The sequence below is a fragment of the Onychostruthus taczanowskii genome, unplaced genomic scaffold (assembly GCF_017590055.1).
Source record: "Onychostruthus taczanowskii isolate IOZ18803 unplaced genomic scaffold, ASM1759005v1 scaffold174, whole genome shotgun sequence".
Taxonomy (NCBI): Eukaryota; Metazoa; Chordata; class Aves; order Passeriformes; family Passeridae; genus Onychostruthus; species Onychostruthus taczanowskii.
In genome coordinates, this window is record NW_024498951.1 from 244,630 (window position 1) to 262,114 (window position 17,485).

The 17,485-nt window shown below is 39.5% G+C and overlaps 1 protein-coding gene across 5 annotated transcripts in view; it reads left to right on the forward strand.

Moving 5' to 3' along the window:
- The window catches only part of ECPAS (Ecm29 proteasome adaptor and scaffold), a 57,697-nt gene that overhangs the window by 27,035 nt on the left and 13,177 nt on the right, over positions 1–17,485 (forward strand). For all 5 annotated transcript variants that reach the window (XM_041400174.1, XM_041400172.1, XM_041400175.1 and 2 more), the window contains 16 exons: positions 917–1,051; positions 2,990–3,155; positions 3,568–3,740; positions 4,210–4,311; positions 6,097–6,220; positions 7,115–7,260; positions 8,202–8,256; positions 9,012–9,126; positions 10,017–10,082; positions 10,328–10,445; positions 12,217–12,384; positions 13,230–13,309; positions 14,056–14,161; positions 14,747–14,794; positions 15,773–15,894; positions 16,969–17,119. In XM_041400174.1, the coding sequence (XP_041256108.1) occupies positions 917–1,051; positions 2,990–3,155; positions 3,568–3,740; positions 4,210–4,311; positions 6,097–6,220; positions 7,115–7,260; positions 8,202–8,256; positions 9,012–9,126; positions 10,017–10,082; positions 10,328–10,445; positions 12,217–12,384; positions 13,230–13,309; positions 14,056–14,161; positions 14,747–14,794; positions 15,773–15,894; positions 16,969–17,119 (1,875 nt within the window). The remainder of the gene's footprint in view (positions 1–916; positions 1,052–2,989; positions 3,156–3,567; positions 3,741–4,209; positions 4,312–6,096; positions 6,221–7,114; positions 7,261–8,201; positions 8,257–9,011; positions 9,127–10,016; positions 10,083–10,327; positions 10,446–12,216; positions 12,385–13,229; positions 13,310–14,055; positions 14,162–14,746; positions 14,795–15,772; positions 15,895–16,968; positions 17,120–17,485) is intronic.

The following is a 17,485-nucleotide window of genomic DNA, read 5'->3' on the forward strand; positions in this document are numbered from 1 at the left end:
GTTAGATATTGATAATACCGAGTTTCAGAAATAGTGTTGTAAATCATATTTTGTGTGTTTTTGCCTTGCCAAGTGAAGCAAACAGGTTGAGGGGTTTTTTTGGAAGTCAGATATGTGATCTGATGCTATATTGAAGTTAGTATTACATTTCATGACCCTGATGGATCATTTCTTGTTTGTTTGCGTGGCTCATTTTGGTTTTTTCTTGGCAAGAAAAAACACACACAAGGCACTCAAAGATTTGGGTATGAATTTTTCATGGGAGTGTGTTGCATTATACATCAAATTACTGGTAGAGGTAAGATTATGTCTTAACAACTTACCCAAAGCTTCAAAAATTCAAATTTTAATAACTTACTTGGACAATGCAAGATCTCAAGTACAAATTGGGTAATTTTGCTTTGAGAACTTGATTTCCTGGACACTTTTTTTTGTCATGGTTGTGTTTGAATGGTTAACTCTCTTGAGGTTTTTTTAATTCCCTTTGATTAATAAGAAGGGTATGGAAACCTCCAGCAGCTCAGGGAAAGTGTAGTGGTTTAGGGTAAGTGTAGTGCTTTAGGATGTGAGGTTTTTTAGCACGATATGAGTGCAAAACCTGGAAGCTCTTAGCTGAAGACAAAATTCAGCCAAGAAGTCAATGTGCATGGTTTTGACACAGAGCTGGTGGGTGGCCCTCTTATGGCTGGTGGTCTTTCACTGAAGTGCTCAGTGTGTAATGAATGTTTTGTTGAATTGAGGGTTGTGTTTCATATTAAATGATAATGCTGTTGGTTTAAAGTGTGCTTTCTGAACTAAGAACTGTTTATGTATCTCCATGACAATTGTCTTTGTATATTGAAGCTCTTTATGAACATACTGGGTAAGAAGCTGCTTCCATATTTTATGGCCCTTTTTTTTTTTTTAACTTCCACAGAACTTGATGAACACTAACAAAGAGGAAATGCGTGAGCTTGCAGCCCTGTTTTATTCTGTAGTGCTGTCTACCATGTCTGGAGATGAGCTTAAGGCATCCTTGGAGCAGCTGATCAAGATGACAAAAGACAACCATGTAACTACCTTCCTTGTCTGCTTCTTGCTTTTTCTCACATCATGTAACTGATAGGATATCTGAATCTCACCATGTGTCCAGGATGTATTAACCTTAATTTGGGTGTAAAATTAACTAACTGGCTTCCGGTTGGATGTTGAGAAGGGATTTTTGTTGTAGGTGAGTGCAACAGATCTTTAAATAAATTAATCTCTGAAGCTGTTAAAGTCAGTAGGAGGATTTCATGGAGACACGTCCCAAACAAAGTACTGTAATGTATTAAACCAGTTTTAGTCAGCTAAATAGCCACATCCCATGGAGTGGTAATGGATCGCACTACCTACTTCATTCAAACTGTTTACCTGTTCCTTATTCCTGAGCACTCACAGAATCCAGAAAATTTTTAACTTGTTAAATGTTCAGCTCTTCCCTTCCTGAGCCATAGTCACCCACCAGATCTTGTGCTGTGTTAGAGCTGTGCCTTCTTCCTTCTTGCCCCACATGGACTGCTCAGCAGGCCTCCACAGCTATATCTTTACATGCTGGGTTTGCCTGCCTTCCCTTCTCCAGCAGTTCCTTTTGCTTCCCCTTATCCTTATTTCTCCATTTTGCCACTGCAAGCATGGAAAAGGAGTTCTGGAAACAAATTGGCTGGGTTTCTGTGCTGGTGTGTCTTGAATCCTGTGTGGGAGGGAAAGCAGTAGTATTTCCAGGTTCTGTTTCCCCAAAATGGTTTTGTATCAATCTCTAAAGGACTTAAAGGGCCACCATTTTACATTGCAGGTAACAGGCTGACAAGAAGTGCTGATTGCTTTATGTTGTAGTTAACAGACATGATTTATTTTGAATCTGTGAAAGCTCTGTGTGTGAGCCAAAGCCATGTCATTGCTCAGTTTTGTGTAGGGCGCAGCTCCTGCAGTCACGAAGCCAGTATAGATGGGTCCCAACCCCCCCCCAACTTTCAGCCCCACTCTCCCATGTGAACCATGAAAGGGAAAAAAAGCAGGGTGTTCCCATGCCTTTGTGAGTCTGAGTCAGGTAGAGCTCTGACTTGCTGTTACAAAACCACTTGAATTTGTACACCTAGGGGTAGTGGTAATCCTAATGTCTCAGTAAGGACTGCGGTGTGGACAACTAAAATGGAGATGGGGGAAGGATCCATCTTCTGCTGGCTTTGCTGCCGTGAGACCACATCAAGGCCTGGTGGCCAGGCTAGGTTGAGGATCCCATTGTGGCGGCACAATTGCACTGGTGCAACATTTATAGTGTTAAGAAACAAGAGGTATGAACTAATCCAAGCTTAAGCTCCTGCACCCCTCCCTTTGTTTTTTTCTCCAGCTAGGTAGCATTTGAGTCTCACAGCCTTGTTTCTCCACAAAATCCTTTTGCTAGAATTCACTTGTAGGAATAAACATGATCATTAAATAGTTCCAGCATCAAATCAGAGAAATTGGTGTTCTTGGTGACATTTAATTGTATTGATTAGATTTCACAATTTGTGGCCTGCCAAGCTATAAAGCTATTGCCTTCAGCATTGGCCAGGTGTGTACTCATTCTTAGCCATGCAGATGCTATACTGCCTTTTACCTAAGCAGTATTACCATTTTGTCCCCTTTGTCTGAATATGTCTGGTTTTTAAGTAGAGACAATGTAGTTTGGGGTTTTTTTTTGAAGTCTGGCTATCAAACAGCTTTAGGAATGTGCATGCTGGTTATACATTTCTAATCTGTCTTCCTAGATCTCTTTTAAGTTTTGTTAATGAATCTTAAAGAACTACATTCATCACAGAGCACTAACAATATCAAACTCTGTTGTTTTATTATGTGTTAGAGCTCTGCATTCTTTAGGGCAACTTCTGATTTGGCTTGCCCATATGTGTTTTTAAATCAGTGCTTTGTGCAAAGTGTTACTTACTTTGAAAATGAGATTTTTTTTTTGCACTGTTGGTGTTGTCTGTAGAGCCCGGAGGTCCAACATGGATCCTTGTTAGCTTTGGGATTTACAATAGGAAGGTACTTGGCCAAAGGAAAAATCAGAACAATGGAGCAACATGCTCTAGAACAACCAAATACTTCAGTCATGCCGGAGCAAGAACAACTTATAAAGTCGACAACAGAGACAATAGGTAACTTCCTGCCTAAGACTTTGATGCATGTAACAGTTGTTTTTTTTTAGTTCACCCCAGGCTGAGGATTTTTCTGAGATGCTCAGCCCATAGATAGTTTAATGCTGAGTTCAATTTTTGTGATAGAACTTACAGCCCGTAGGAATATAATCTGATTAGATGTATGGACATTTCAGTAAAACCTAGGTGTACTTCATAACTTGCAGACCAACACAGCACAATCAGGAGCAATATTGTTGCCTAGATTCCTCTCAATGTCTCCTTTTGCTCCTATTTTTTTCTAACATAATGCTTCCTATTAGCTGTAGAGGAGATTAATGCTTTGCTTCTTGCATGGATAAAATACAAGTGCCAGTCCACTGCTAAATAATAATACAAAATCTGAGTCATCCTGGTTTGCTTTTCCCTCTAGGTTCTTTTTTGGACAGTACTTCTCCCTTCCTTGTGGTGGGTGCTTGTATGGCTCTTGGAGAGATTGGCAGGAATGGCCCCTTGCCAATCCCCAACGAAGGAGCAGGATTTACAAAGCTGCGACTTGTTGAAAACTTACTGGCTCGAATCCCTTCCAGCAAGGAAACAAATAAGGCAAGATTTTTGTAGTGTTCTTATGATTCCTGTTCATTTCTTGAATGCTCACTAGGTATATGTATTACATGCCAAACTCAGCCTTGTTTTTTAAAGGAATTAGGCTTTTGTTGGCTTTAGTGAGTTGACGAGGGTCTAGGTCTTTCTAATATTGTCTAGCACTGATCACTTGTGCTTTCTATAGTCATAACTAGGGGCTGAAGAGATGAAAATGTGAATGGTCTTCATTTTAATTCAAGAAAAATGGGAATATCTTCCTTTACCTGCACATAATCCTCAAAGATAACAGGACATTTGTTCTGATCTACTTTGGAAAAGAGGTGCACTGATTGGTGTAATAAGCTGCTTGCATATACATCTGATACCTTGAGTGAAACTTCAGCAAGGGTGAGAAATAGCGGGTTTAAAGTGCATCTTATGGCCTTTAAGGAAGGTTATATGATGGTGTTATTTTTTGTTTGTATTTAAGATGAAGGAACGAGCAATACAAACGTTAGGTTACTTCCCAGTGGGAGATGAAGATTTTCCCCACCAGAAGCTACTACTGCAGGGTTTAATGGATTCTGTGGAGGTGAGACATTATCAGTGTATTATTCTTTATACTACAGTGAGTATTTCTCTTCAGGTGTTTTTTATGTGCGCTAGAGCCAGATTTACAAGGGGAGTTGACTTTTTGTAATAGTGCTTCTGGGTTTTTTAAAACTGCCTTGAAATAGAGAGCAGAGATAGACTTGGGGCTGGTAAAAGGTTTTATGCCACAGTTTAAAAACTTTCTAGTCCAGGTCTCTGTCAGTCTGAGCAGATACTCACTCCCCTTCAAAGGGCTTATGGATTTTTTTTTTTTTTTTTGTGCACTGTTATATAAAATCTCCAGAGCTTATATTAATGAAGCCTTAGGCCTGCATTAGGCCTTTAAAAGTACTCTGAAAGTAGGTAATATAAATACCTCTGAGCTACATTAGCTAATACAACTCACTTGAATTAGAAGTTCATATGAATATATGTATCTGTAGTCCATCTGAATTCATTCTTGAAATACACTGCATTCTTTCACAGTACTTCAGAGCTTGTGTACATATTGCAATATGGCAGATAACAAAATTAAATAAAAAATGCTTTTTTAGCATTTTTCATTTGCATCTTGTTTTGCCTTTCTTCCTTGGTGATACTGACATGGGATTCTGCATTGCAGAAGTGGCTTTTGAGTATCAGACAGCCATGCTTTGCTGAGTGCTCCAATTCTGATGTGATCAAACAGGAATGGTTTGGGTTGGAAGGGATCTTAAAGGTAATCTAGTTCCAACCCCTCTACTGTTGACAGGGCAGGGACACTTCACACTAGACCAAATTGCTCAAAGCCAATCCAACCTGACCTTGAGCACTGCCAGGGCTGGGGCATCTATGAGTGACCTCTTCTAATGCCTCGTCACCTTCACAGTAAAGAATTTCTTCCTAATAGTTCATCTAAGCCTACTTTCAGTTTGAAGCCTTTAACCACTAGTCCTATCACTATACTTAGAATACTAAAAATACTCAGAATACTATGTACCCAAACATCAAAAGATGTTTCTGAGTGCTGTGTTTTACTCCTGTAACTGCTTGGGGACGTTACAACTTCCTTTATAAAAGGTGTACTTGAAAAAAAATTATTTATCTTATATTGCAGGAAGCTAAGGGCTTAATTCTCCAAGAGCCTTTTGAGCATTTTGTGCCTCTAGAGCATAAGGAAAACTGTCTAGAAGGTACTTAGTGATTATGGAAACCAGTTCTTACAACACGAAATTCATCATAAGTACTGACAAGAAAGTGGCATATCTTGTTCATGAAGGCTCAGAGGATAGTGTAAGGAGGACAGTGAAGCAAAACAAGTACTGTCTGAATTATTTTAATGTGAGAAAAGGTTTCTGCATCTTTTAAGACATCAGCTTCTGGATGGAATTCAGATGGAGACTCTTTCAATACTCCCTATTATAGTAAAGCCAAATAGCCAATTTTCACTAATCACTATGAGCGTCATTTTAACTTTGTTTTATTTTAATTCTGTTAAATTCTTTTCACCAAGATGAGCTTCTGCAGAGACTAGTAAATACTTTGTCAAAGATATGCTTTTAAAAAATGTGGAAATGTAAGCTTTTATCACTCATTTCAGACAGTTTGGCATTGCCTCATTTTCCATCAACTTCAGTGGGTCTGAGGTGCCACATAGTCTCAGAAGCTCGCCAGAAGAGTGCTGTTACTGTAAATTGGTGCTGAACATTGGGACTGGGAAAGAGACTGTGGTTTTGTGGATTAAGTGCCAGAAGTTTTGTTTAGTACTTCATTAGTACTGTCAGTGATGCTCTAATGTGTTTTTCAGGCCAAACAGATAGAGCTGCAGTTCACTGTTGGTGAAGCTATTACCAGTGCTGCTGTTGGAACCAGCTCAGTGGCTGCACGGGATGCATGGACAGTTACAGAGGAGGAATATATCCCTCCTTCAGGTAGGTCTTCCTAATGCAGGGGCTGGGTTGGGAAATATCTGGGCTAACACTTGGCTCCAAGTGGTGTTTGGTTTATAACAGAATACTCAAGAGAAGTTTTGTGTTTGTGGTTATATACAGGTTGTTTTAAGTCGTCATGTCAGTCTGCTCAGAGGGCAGAAGACTTAAATCATGGGCTGTTTAAATAGCTGCTTAGGTAATTCATTGCCACTTGACTCTGTATTTGTTTGGTTTTTTCTTTTTTTTTGTTTGCCATGTTGAGTTAGTTTTGGGTTTTTAATACACAAATCTTTTAAAATACCTCTTTGAACCCTGAACAGGAAAATAGGGTTATAAAGTCAAATCATAAGTGTTTTCCAGTAACTTCAAGTGATACAATTAAGTGAAATATATGTGCAGTAAATGCAGAAATTCTATTTAAGGACTAAGATTCTGTACCCATTGAAATACAAGTGTGACAAAAGGCTAACTTCAAATCAGGCAACTGTAAATATCAGTATCAGACCTGCAAAAACATGTTTTAATTTTGTGAGAGTGGTCTTAGATGTGCAGTGTACAGAAAGCTGAACATCTGGTAAAAATGAAACCTTGCCATTGCTCCAGAAATTGTGAGTCCTAAAAAAAAAAAAAATTTTGCCCTGAGTCTTAGGCAGTGTGAATGGTACCTCTTCATGGCCACGGGCTCTAAAACATGTTCATCAAGATTTAGGAGGATTCTGTATTTGTGTTATTTATTCTACTATTATTACTTTCCTGGTGACTCCAGTGACTTCCTAAATAAGCAGAGATTAAGGTGTCACATGAGTACTCTTGAGTTCATTAGGTTTTTCATTATTTCCATTAAAATGAGTGTGGACTAAGTTCCTTCCCTCCACTTTTCTTTTTTTCACATAGATTTGAAAGTGAATGACGTGGTGCCCTGGGTCCTAGACCTTATTTTGAACAAGCACATCATCAGTCCTAACCCACATGTTAGACAGGCAGCTTGCATCTGGCTTCTGTCATTGGTGAAAAAGCTGAGTACCCACAAAGCAATTAAGGTAAGATATATGCCTTTCCCTAAAACTGGCTCCTTGTCCCTATTTTTGTTTCTGATCTTGTTTCTGTCCCTTCCTTGCCCTCCACTTCTGTTGTCTCTTTTCTCCCTGTGCTGGTGTAGTCCTTACTGAGATCTTTTTGAGACACGGCCTATCTTTTGTTTCTAGAGGAACAGACTATCTGGCAGATGAACAAGGCTGTTCATCACCTTTGTAAACAACTGACTTGCATCCAAGTCAGATGTTTCCATGTAAATAGCTGTTGTAAGTTGAAGTAGCACTACATCCTCCATTGGAAAGAAGAGTTTGGTATCTGTATAGTGTACAGTGCTTAGGTTTTATATTAGGAAAATATTTGAGAGGTCTAGGAGGGGAAGAAGAAGGAGGATAGAACTTGTGTTTCATGGTGTTTATCTTTGGTACCTAAGAGCAGTTAGAATGTGCTTCATGTAGTGTGTATTTTTGGTATGCTTTATGAACCTTATATTTAGAGTGCTTGTCCATAATGAGAAAATGTGAAAACTCCTATACAAGCACTAAATAAAACATTCCCAACAGAAATGTCCTCATCTGCATAGAGGTACTATGGACTGTGATGGAATCAAGTAACCATTTTGTACTCTACAGGTATTGATAAAGAGCTTCGGGACAAGCTGCTCTGCAAATGTAAATTTTTATATATAGAACATTGCCAAATATTGCACTCATCTAAACAGTGCACCTTGTAGTGAGGTTGCAGAACTCACCAGTTTGGGATTGGAGAAATCCCCATATGGCTGCAATCCAGATTTATGGTGCATTGCTGCCTTGTATTAAACAAGGACAGCTCTAGTCATAAGTGGTAGCTCAAATGGGCAACTCCATTTGTACAGTAGCCTCTGTTGGAAACTTGCCTGGAGACAAACAAAGGATCCAAAATAATGTCCTCTTTTCTCATCTTACAGTCTCATCTCAAGGATATTCAAAGTGCATTTGTTTCAATTCTGTCAGATAGTGATGGTAAGTACTGCTGCATCTTAAAAGATATCTTTTTGTGGGCATTCAGCAGACTGGAGGGAATCTTTCAACAGGCATCAAGTAAACTACCCTGTGTGAGTCAGATTTAAAAGATGACTATAGAAACTCCCCATTTCTTATCTTAATAGGAATGATTCCTTTTCTAGGCATCATGTGCAGAGATAAGAAGCACAACTTTTTTGTGCGTTTGGCTAAAATGCACACTGCCTTTGCCCCTTCTGACTGTAGTAACAGAAGTGGTGTTACTTCACCTCTGCTTTGGGCAACAGGATGTATATAACAGAGTTCTGCATGAACAGAAACTCTGAGAACTCTTTAAGCTAGCACATTTTGCCTTACAGTTCTCCCCATGGCAGCTAGTGGAAAGAGTGGCATCCAGCAGCCTCTTCAGCACTGAAGCTGAAGAGAGTATTACCACAGTTGATTTCAGGTGCCACTAGCATGTCAAAATACCTATGGCTCTTGGAACTCTTTCTGCTGTTTCAAAACTTGCAGTAGCAATAGTTATGTGAAGATGTCATCTAATTTGAAGGGGTTTATGCCTTCAGAAGAGTTTGCAGCTTCAGAATGGAAAGTTTGTGTCATGGCAGACTAGATCTGCCCTGAAATGCAGAGCTCTGAAGTCCAATAGAGCCATGTTTGCTATGTCCTGATTTTGGTTGAACCTTACTTTTGAAATTTGTGTAGAGCTTAGTTACTTGCTTGTCTTGAATTTTGCTTGGTAAAATCTCTTGCAGAGCTTAGTCAAGATGTTGCTTCAAAAGGTCTTGGGCTGATATATGAACTAGGAAGTGAACAGGATCAGCAAGAGCTGGTCACTACGCTCGTTGATACCCTTATGACTGGGAAAAGGTACAGTGAACTCAGAGCATAGTGAGAGAGTACTCTTGAGTTATGTGTCTGGTGGGAATAAAAATGTGTGTCTTTTTTGTGTGGAAAGAGATGTTTTGGGTCAAGGGCAAGCCAATCAGAGTCAAACTGAACATTTCTTAAATCAGCTTAGAGTGTTTTGTGACTGAAGTTGTTCTGGTTTTGTTCCATTCAGCAAAGCTTCAAATTAGTATCTGTCCTGATTCGAGAGGTTCAAATGGGTTGGGATTTGCTTAGATTTGCTGCTTGCTGCATTGTGTAGTTGCAGAGAACAATGACCACTCTGCGCATTGTGAATGTTGTGGAAGTGGTGACCTGCTTGTCCTGAAAGGCACCTTTTGCTAAGGAAGTGCTGTTAATGGTTGCTTGTCAGCTTTAGTATGAAAAATGCTGGTTTTACAAGACTCATGGCTAGAGATCATGTTGGTCAGTATTGGAAATGCTCTTTAACATCTAACCCGGTGTAGGTTTGGCCACTGAATCATAAAAACCTAGGCTTGGAGTGTAGGGATTCATTGGTGCTAAGCAGGAAAAAATAAGATGAATGGAAATGGTATTATTTCATTTTTAAGTACAGATTTGCTGTCCATTATATGGCTCATGTCTGGGCAGAACTAAAAAGTCATCATTCATTTTGACTTTCTACCTTTGCATAGCAAAACTCTCACTTGCTGTAACGTATTCTTAACATTACATGTGAGGTTAATGACATCCCTTGAAGTGTGTGTAGCTTTGCCCACCTGTATGCTTTTTGTGGGATTGGAATGAAAAAAATGTGAAGTTCCTAAGTTAATAAAGCAGAATTACATGTTCTGTAGTGTGCAGTGTATTCAGCTGTAGAGTTTGGTAATATTGGACTTCTTTTCTATCAGAGCCAAACATGAGATGACTGGAGAAACTGTGGTATTTCAGGGAGGTCTGAGTAAAACCCCAGATGGGTAAGTTTACTGATAGTCTCTGACAGATACACAGTCAGTGCTGAAGCAGAATTCCCTAAAAAGTCTCCTTCCTGACATTTTGTTCCTGCTTGTTCTCTAAGTTATTGTAACTGTTTCTGTGTAATACAGATGTGCTACTCACCTTTCTCTGCCTGCTTTACAATGTGAATTGAATATAGCTTTAGGTGTTGTAGCATTTGTCTAACTAAAAATAGTAACACTGATTTTCCTTCTGCTTTTCAAAGTCAAGGTCTTTCTACCTACAAGGAGCTTTGTTCACTGGCTAGTGACCTCAATCAGCCAGACCTGGTGTACAAATTCATGAATCTGGCCAACCATCATGCCATGTGGAATTCTCGGAAGGTAATGCTCTGCTTTCGTACAACTTCCATTCCCACTGTGAACTCTGGAAACAACAATCCATTTCTCTGTGGAGAAATAGATTTTTTCCTGGTTATATATTTTATGAATAACTGCATGTGTTGATGCTTTGGTATCAGTCCAAGGCAAATTTAGCAGGCTGAGAAGAAAATTTAGGATTACTTGAAATTCTTAAAAGTTTGGTATTAGAGTATTCATATAATCCTACATTCCCCTCTGAATTATCTGACATCCTTTTATTTTTTTAAGTGTGTTTAGAAGGACAGTCCTTAGTGTGTTCATTAAACAGTGATAATGTTTTGAAAACTGGATGAATTTTTGGATGCCAAGAAAAGTGATCTTTTTTATTTAAGGAGGCAGAGTAAAAAGTAACCAGCAAGTTGCTAAAAAGCACTGTTGTCAAAAGTATCACTTTTTAACTCAAGTTTTAATATTTTAAAACAGCTGGGAGTTTTAGCAAAGCCAAAATACTGTTGGATCCACTTCCAGGTGAAAAAAGGAGCATCATAAGTTTGAAGATTTAGGTGTACTGTTCAGAGCTTATATGCGGGGACTCTTTGCTGGCTTCACAGAAGCATGGAAGAACTTGTTTTGAGTTCCTGACAACACCGCTTAGTGCAAAAAATAAGTCCCAGATTTAACTCTCATCCAGAGTTTGACAATTCAGCACCCCTCAAGACCTCCCTCAACACTTCAAAAGCACAGCAGCACAGTTAGGTTCCTGACCCTTGTGGAATTTCTCCAGCCCAGATGAGTCAAGAGAATCCACTCAGAAGGTGTGGATTGAGCTTTGGCATTTGAAGAATTTGCAAAATCTTTTAAGTTGAAAGGGACACCTGGAAATCAGTGCTCTAAACCCCCCACAAGGGCTAAACAGAGCATGCTGTTCAGGCCTGTTTCAGAGCATGCTGTAAGGCCTTGGAGGCCTTACTTTTCTTTACACTTCCTGCAACTTCTTGCTTTTCATGGCACTGGTCCTAACTGAAAATGTGTCTTTTTTGCTGTTTTCTAGATTAACCCAAACAACACATCCTGTCCTTTGAAGTCCCTGGTGTGGGGTTTTGAGTGGCAGCTTTTGACGTTGCAAATCAGAAAACAGGCAGTCATTAGAGGCAGTCACTGCACTGCCTTTATTGAGTAATTTCTTGGGCTATCCTGCCAAATCTTGTGGTACGTCACAGGCAAGCATCAGTTCCACTGTATTAGAAGTGACAGTGGAACTGACAGTGTTGGAGAAAAAAAAAGGTCATAGAAGAATACTGAAGTTTAAAGTAAATATGGACAGATGCAAAATTATAATCCCCAGAAATTTCAGATTTTAGAAATAAGGTGGTGTTATTTTGTTTCTAGTTTTTCAGTTCCTGAGTTACTCTACTTTTCTAAATCAGCAGAGTTGAAAGGAAGCAGTGGCCCACCCTCACCAGTTTAGCCAAGAAAGAATCTCTTTTGGAAGAACATATTTAAATCTTCATAGTTTTAATTCACCAGTACTGTTTCTGCAAATTAGATCAATCAGTATCTTGCATTTAAGGTTGGAAGAAAGTTTTGAAGTGGTATGTTGTCTGCTGAGTGTGAGATTACTGTGTTACTGTAGCTGTGAGGATGGGCTAATTCTAGTACCATTCTAGACTTTTTGATGTGGTCTAACTCTAAACCATGTCAGTCAGCTTTGCCCCTGACTGTGGTGTGCCCATCAGCAATAACTGGGTGAGTGAACAATGTTTCAACAAATACTATTTTGTTGTTATTTCAGGGAGCAGCTTTTGGTTTCAATGTGATAGCTGCCAAGGCTGGAGAGCAGCTGGCTCCATTTTTGCCCCAGCTTCTTCCCCGGCTCTACCGTTACCAGTTTGACCCCAACCTGGGCATTCGTCAGGCAATGACCAGCATTTGGAACGCCTTGGTCACTGACAAGTCAATGGTGAGTGACCAGCAAGGTGTGGCAAGGGGCTTTGCTGCCAGCCAGCAGTGTATAGGAGATCCTGGTGGGACAGATGCATTTTGTGAAAGGAGGGGCAGTGCAGAAAGGGGTGAGGTACTGCTCTGGAAAGGAGGTACCTCATGGATGAGGTTGGAGCTTGCCCAGAGGTTTTGCACTCTCATATGTGAAAGGATTTTGCTGACCTTGTTTGTGCAGCCAACATTAAAGTTTATGACTTACTTAAAATGGGGTCTTCCCACTTTGATGTTGCTTTGATGCTGCTTATGGTAAGTTTTTCAGGAATCCTTATGGCCTAAGATGCCTTCCTAAAGGAAGTGCACCAAAATATAATTCCTCAGTTTTCAAGTGGGAGGAAGCTCATGGTTGGAGGCCGTTCCATCTGTTTGGAGCACTCCTCCCAGGTGTATTTCAGGAATAAGTGATTTTCATAAGATGCCCTTGTTCTGGTTCTGGAAGGCTTGGGATTGGATTTGCATTCTTTTCTTCTAGGAAAGCTGATCTTAATGTGAAGTTATTCACTCTAATTCCTCATCAAAACACAACTTCTTCTCGAGTAAATACATGTGTGGTGTTGCATTTTAACAGTTCAGCTGGTAAAGGCTTTAGGGGACTTTTCTTGCATCTTTCACAATGTTAAGCGCTCGAGCAGTGCTTAGAAAGGTGTTTCTAAAGTACAGTTAGAGAAAGTTTGCACAGCACTGGCAAGCATTAGTTCATCTGATGTGGCTGAAAGCAGGTTGTATTGTCCAAATGGACTCTTTTTTTTACAGAGTACTGGACAAGGATGCATAGCTGTACTTGTTTAATGATTTTTTTAATTGTAGATTGATAAGTACATGAAGGAAATTCTTGAGGATTTGATCAGTAACCTAACCAGCAGTCTTTGGAGGATCAGAGAATCCAGGTATTGCTGGGAAAAGTATTGGATTTGTCTTTGAACTTGGTTCTTTTCTCTTGTTCATCATAAACTTGTTAACCTGAAGAGGCTGAGGAGGAAAAGAGGACTTATCCTTTCATCAGGGTACAGCCCAGCCTTGCAGCCTGCCCTTGAAAGTATGATACAATCTTGAAGCTATTTGCCTGAAATTTTTTATTGCATGTTGCTTTATACTAAAGAACATCTTCTGAAGAATTAGTTTTCTGGTTACTAGTTCTTGCCTATCCTTGAATCTGAAATAATGCTTTCTCTGAGAAAACCTTGTCAATCTGACAGTTATGTGCATAGTAGCAGGATGCCATTTTTAATAAACTGCTTTTTGTTTTTAATGGTTTGTAGCTATGCTGTATTGAAAACCTCCATTTTAATTTCAATTCCATAATTCATGCCATTTTGGTTTCTTCTTACTGTATGCTTAAAGAAGAGAAGACTAAAACAGTTTTGCCACTGGAATGTTTGCAGTAGCAGTTTTCACCACAGCAGCCTTTTCACCTCCTATGAACTGTTTCAGGTTTTACCTGAATGACTGAGCATTTTTTTCTCTGCCAAAGGAGACATTCTTGTGACAGAGTAGATTTAGTGTTTGGGAAAAGTAAGGAGTGTGAAATTGATCTCACTGTTTATTTATATTTATATTTATAAGGATATCTGAATATATACACCTATATCAAGTAAGAACACTGTGTGAAAGAAATAAAATTCCCTGTTTACAGTTGTCTGGCACTAAATGACTTACTAAGAGGAAGACCTTTGGATGATGTCTTAGACAAGCTTCCAGAGATCTGGGAAGTTCTGTTCAGAGTGCAAGATGACATTAAGGTAATGGAACTGAGAACTGAACAGGAATCTTCAACAAACAGTACAGTGATCAAGCTCTGACAAGTGAGCTTGAAGCCAGTGGGAGTTTTGAGTATTAAGCAGACTAGAAATTCATGCTCCTTGAAAGTAAAATTTCCTTGTCACATTGGAAATTCTCTTTATGTTTGAAGTGTTGGGTTTTGTTCTGGCTGTGCTTGTTCTAGATGATTTGAGATTTTTCCTTGAAATAAAAGAATTGCTGAGTAGTTACTTAACTTTTGAATATAAAAACATTTATTTTGGACTTCTAGTGTGCTGAACTGATACATGGTGATATATGGTGTGCTGAACTTGCATATGTGATGTCAGTGTCTTTGGGTCCTTCCAGGTTTCAGCTCTGTCAGTGTATTGATTGTACCAGATACTCAGATGGACCAAAGCCAGAATATCTTTTAACAATGTTCTAATACTTTCTTCTAAAGATTTTGCTACTTTATATTAAGTATTGACCATGAAGATAGCCTTTTCTAGTGTTAATGCTTATTGATTAATATTAATCATTCTTCAAGAATAAAAATAAGTAATTGGTGACTTTTTTTTTTTTAGGAGACTGTGCGAAAGGCGGCAGAACTAGCCGTAAAAACTTTAAGCAAGGTAAAACTACAATTTTGTCATAGGCACATATAGACAAGGCATATATGGTTTTGATGTAAGGAGTGACCATAGACTACATTCTCTGAGAGGATCTCTAGTCTAAGATCCAGTTGTGAAAGACTGAACTGTGAAAGACTGCCCTAGAGAGCAATCTTAGTAATCATCACCACTCCTGTGTACTTTTGTTGATGCTAGTGAAGTCCTGCTGCTTGAGGGTAATGCGATGTTAAGGTCTATACAAGCAAAGGAAGGGTATAATAAACTGTGGATTTTTCCTCTGATGTTTTTTGCTTACTTGGGGGTGGAATTTAAGTAAACTTACTGTAACTTCAACAGTTTACCAAGACTGACCAACATAGTTGACCAAGCCTGGTGGTACTGGTATGAAACAGAGTAACTGTGTATTGGACTTCTCTGTGATGCTGTTACTGACAAGGTAACAGACTATTCAAGGTTTTTTGGGTGTAGTACGCACTTGATATTTTGTTGGTGATCCTCTGAAAAAGTCACATGGGTGGCAGTGGATCTAAAGTGCTGTGTTTGAAATCACAGTCTTCATAGTGCATGATATTTTAATGCTGCAAGTGAGGATCTGGTTCCCAAATGTTGTTGTGAAAGGTTGTGATTGCAGAATCTGTTCTCATCTGTGACTTGCTGCTCTGCTGTATGGAGTCCCTGTGGCTGAGGCAGGCTGTCCTTCAGCTGAGAGGCTGTTTGATTCATGTGTTCATCCAGATTCAGGTCAAAGCCTGCTAGGCTGTGAATTTGTCTTTTCTGGAAGTGGATTGTAGTTGACTCAACTTAGTTGGCTTAACTACCTTTTGGAGAGAAGATGAAGATGTAACAGAGCCTGGGCTTGGCCATGAGCAGTTTGTTTGGTTGCTGTTGGCTTCTTTTATCTAAAGGAGAAAGTGCTTTAATATAATATGTGGGGGACATTTGTGCATGTTTGCAGCACTGATTCTCACCTGTCCCCAGGTCTGTGTGAAAATGTGTGACCCCTCTAAAGGAGCAGCAGGTCAGAAGACAATAGCCGTGTTGCTCCCTTGCCTCCTAGACAAAGGAATAGTAAGCACAGTTGCTGAAGTCCGATCACTCAGGTTAGTTTTGCACCATGTAAGTTCCTGGGGGTCGAGTCTTGACCAGAGACACCAAACTTATTCACCTGAGTTGCAGAATGTTCTTCATGTTTGAACTGACAAGTTGCTCCCCAAGAGAGCTTTCCTGCTGAGTTCTTTTTTCAGAGTTTAAACAGCAGCCCTGAGAACTCTGCCTGTCTTTTGGGAGTATGTGGCCTCTCTGCAAATGCACAGATTCAGTTCCCAGCAGGAAGTTCTTTTCTCCCTGTACAAATAGCAGGCTGTTCCAGAAACAGTGTGCCATGCTAAGGCTGTCCTTTGGGACTGGCATATTTGTTCTTGTTGCGAAGAAAAAGTCCCATGGTTCTTCAAACAGCCATATCTGATTTCACAAATTCTTGTGAATATTGGCAGTTCACAGCCGACATGTGACTGCATTTGGTCACACTATTCAAATACGTTTTATGTCTTGTTCAATGTTCTTTGATGTGTAGGGACTTTATATGCTTGTCAAGTTATAACCTTGTTTGTTCTTTCCTTTGACTGAGGGACAGAAAAACTGGAAAATTCAGAGTTGAAGCTGGTCTTCACAAAAGTAATTCTTAGGAAGGCTAGAAGACTTCTAACAAAAGAATATTTCTTGAACTTTTTTCATTCCTTTTGGAGATATAAAACCCCTTTGTCAAAATGCAGCATGAGAGATGTGATCAGTCTGAAACTGACTAGTAAGGTTTGAATAGATTATTGTAACTTGTCTTTTCTTGGGCGGAGACAATGAATGTCTCAGGGTGACTTTGCCCAGTGCTTGTTTAAAACATGGAGGTGTGTTATTTCTTCCCTTATCTGTCTGCAGTACTCCCTCTTTGCCCATTCCTGTTGTGATTCCATGGCCAAAGTAAACAATCTCTGGCCAAAATATACATAACATCCCTTGGAAGCTCAGGGCTGGGGAGTAATTTTGTTTCAGCAAAAATTACACATGGTTTTGTTTGAAGGAAGATTTATATTAGTGTATCTGGAATACAGGAGATAAGAGAGGCTTTTTAGATAATTTTGTGTGTATCTCTGTTGACCTCCTCTTTACTCTTTTTCCAGTATTAACACTCTTGTGAAGATCAGTAAAAGTGCTGGGTCTATGCTGAAACCTCATGCGCCAAAACTTATCCCAGCCCTGTTGGAATCCTTGAGTGTGCTGGAGCCTCAAGTCCTCAATTATTTGAGTCTTTCTGCAACAGATCAAGAGAAAGTAAGTACAGCTGTAACGGGGAAGCATCAGCTCAGCAAAGATGACAAAGATTTAGTCTTCATTCAGTGAACAGAAAAATAGCAGATTTGGTAGAGAGGTGTTAAAAAGCAAAGAGAAATAGCTAATAAGTTACTAAAAAAGATTTGGTCATGGAATATGGCTGGACAAATGTGGAGTTTTTTTTGAAGGATTGGGATAATTTTTATTCCCTAGACCACTGTATGTTTCCAAAAGTGAAGAGCAATTTTAGTCTTCTGTTTTTAAATGTCACTGCTGTTTTTCCCAAGGGTCTTCATATAACTTCAGTTGGAAGGTGTGCTGTAGCACTGTCGGCTGGAGGTGGATGTTGTCAGCACCATGTTATTT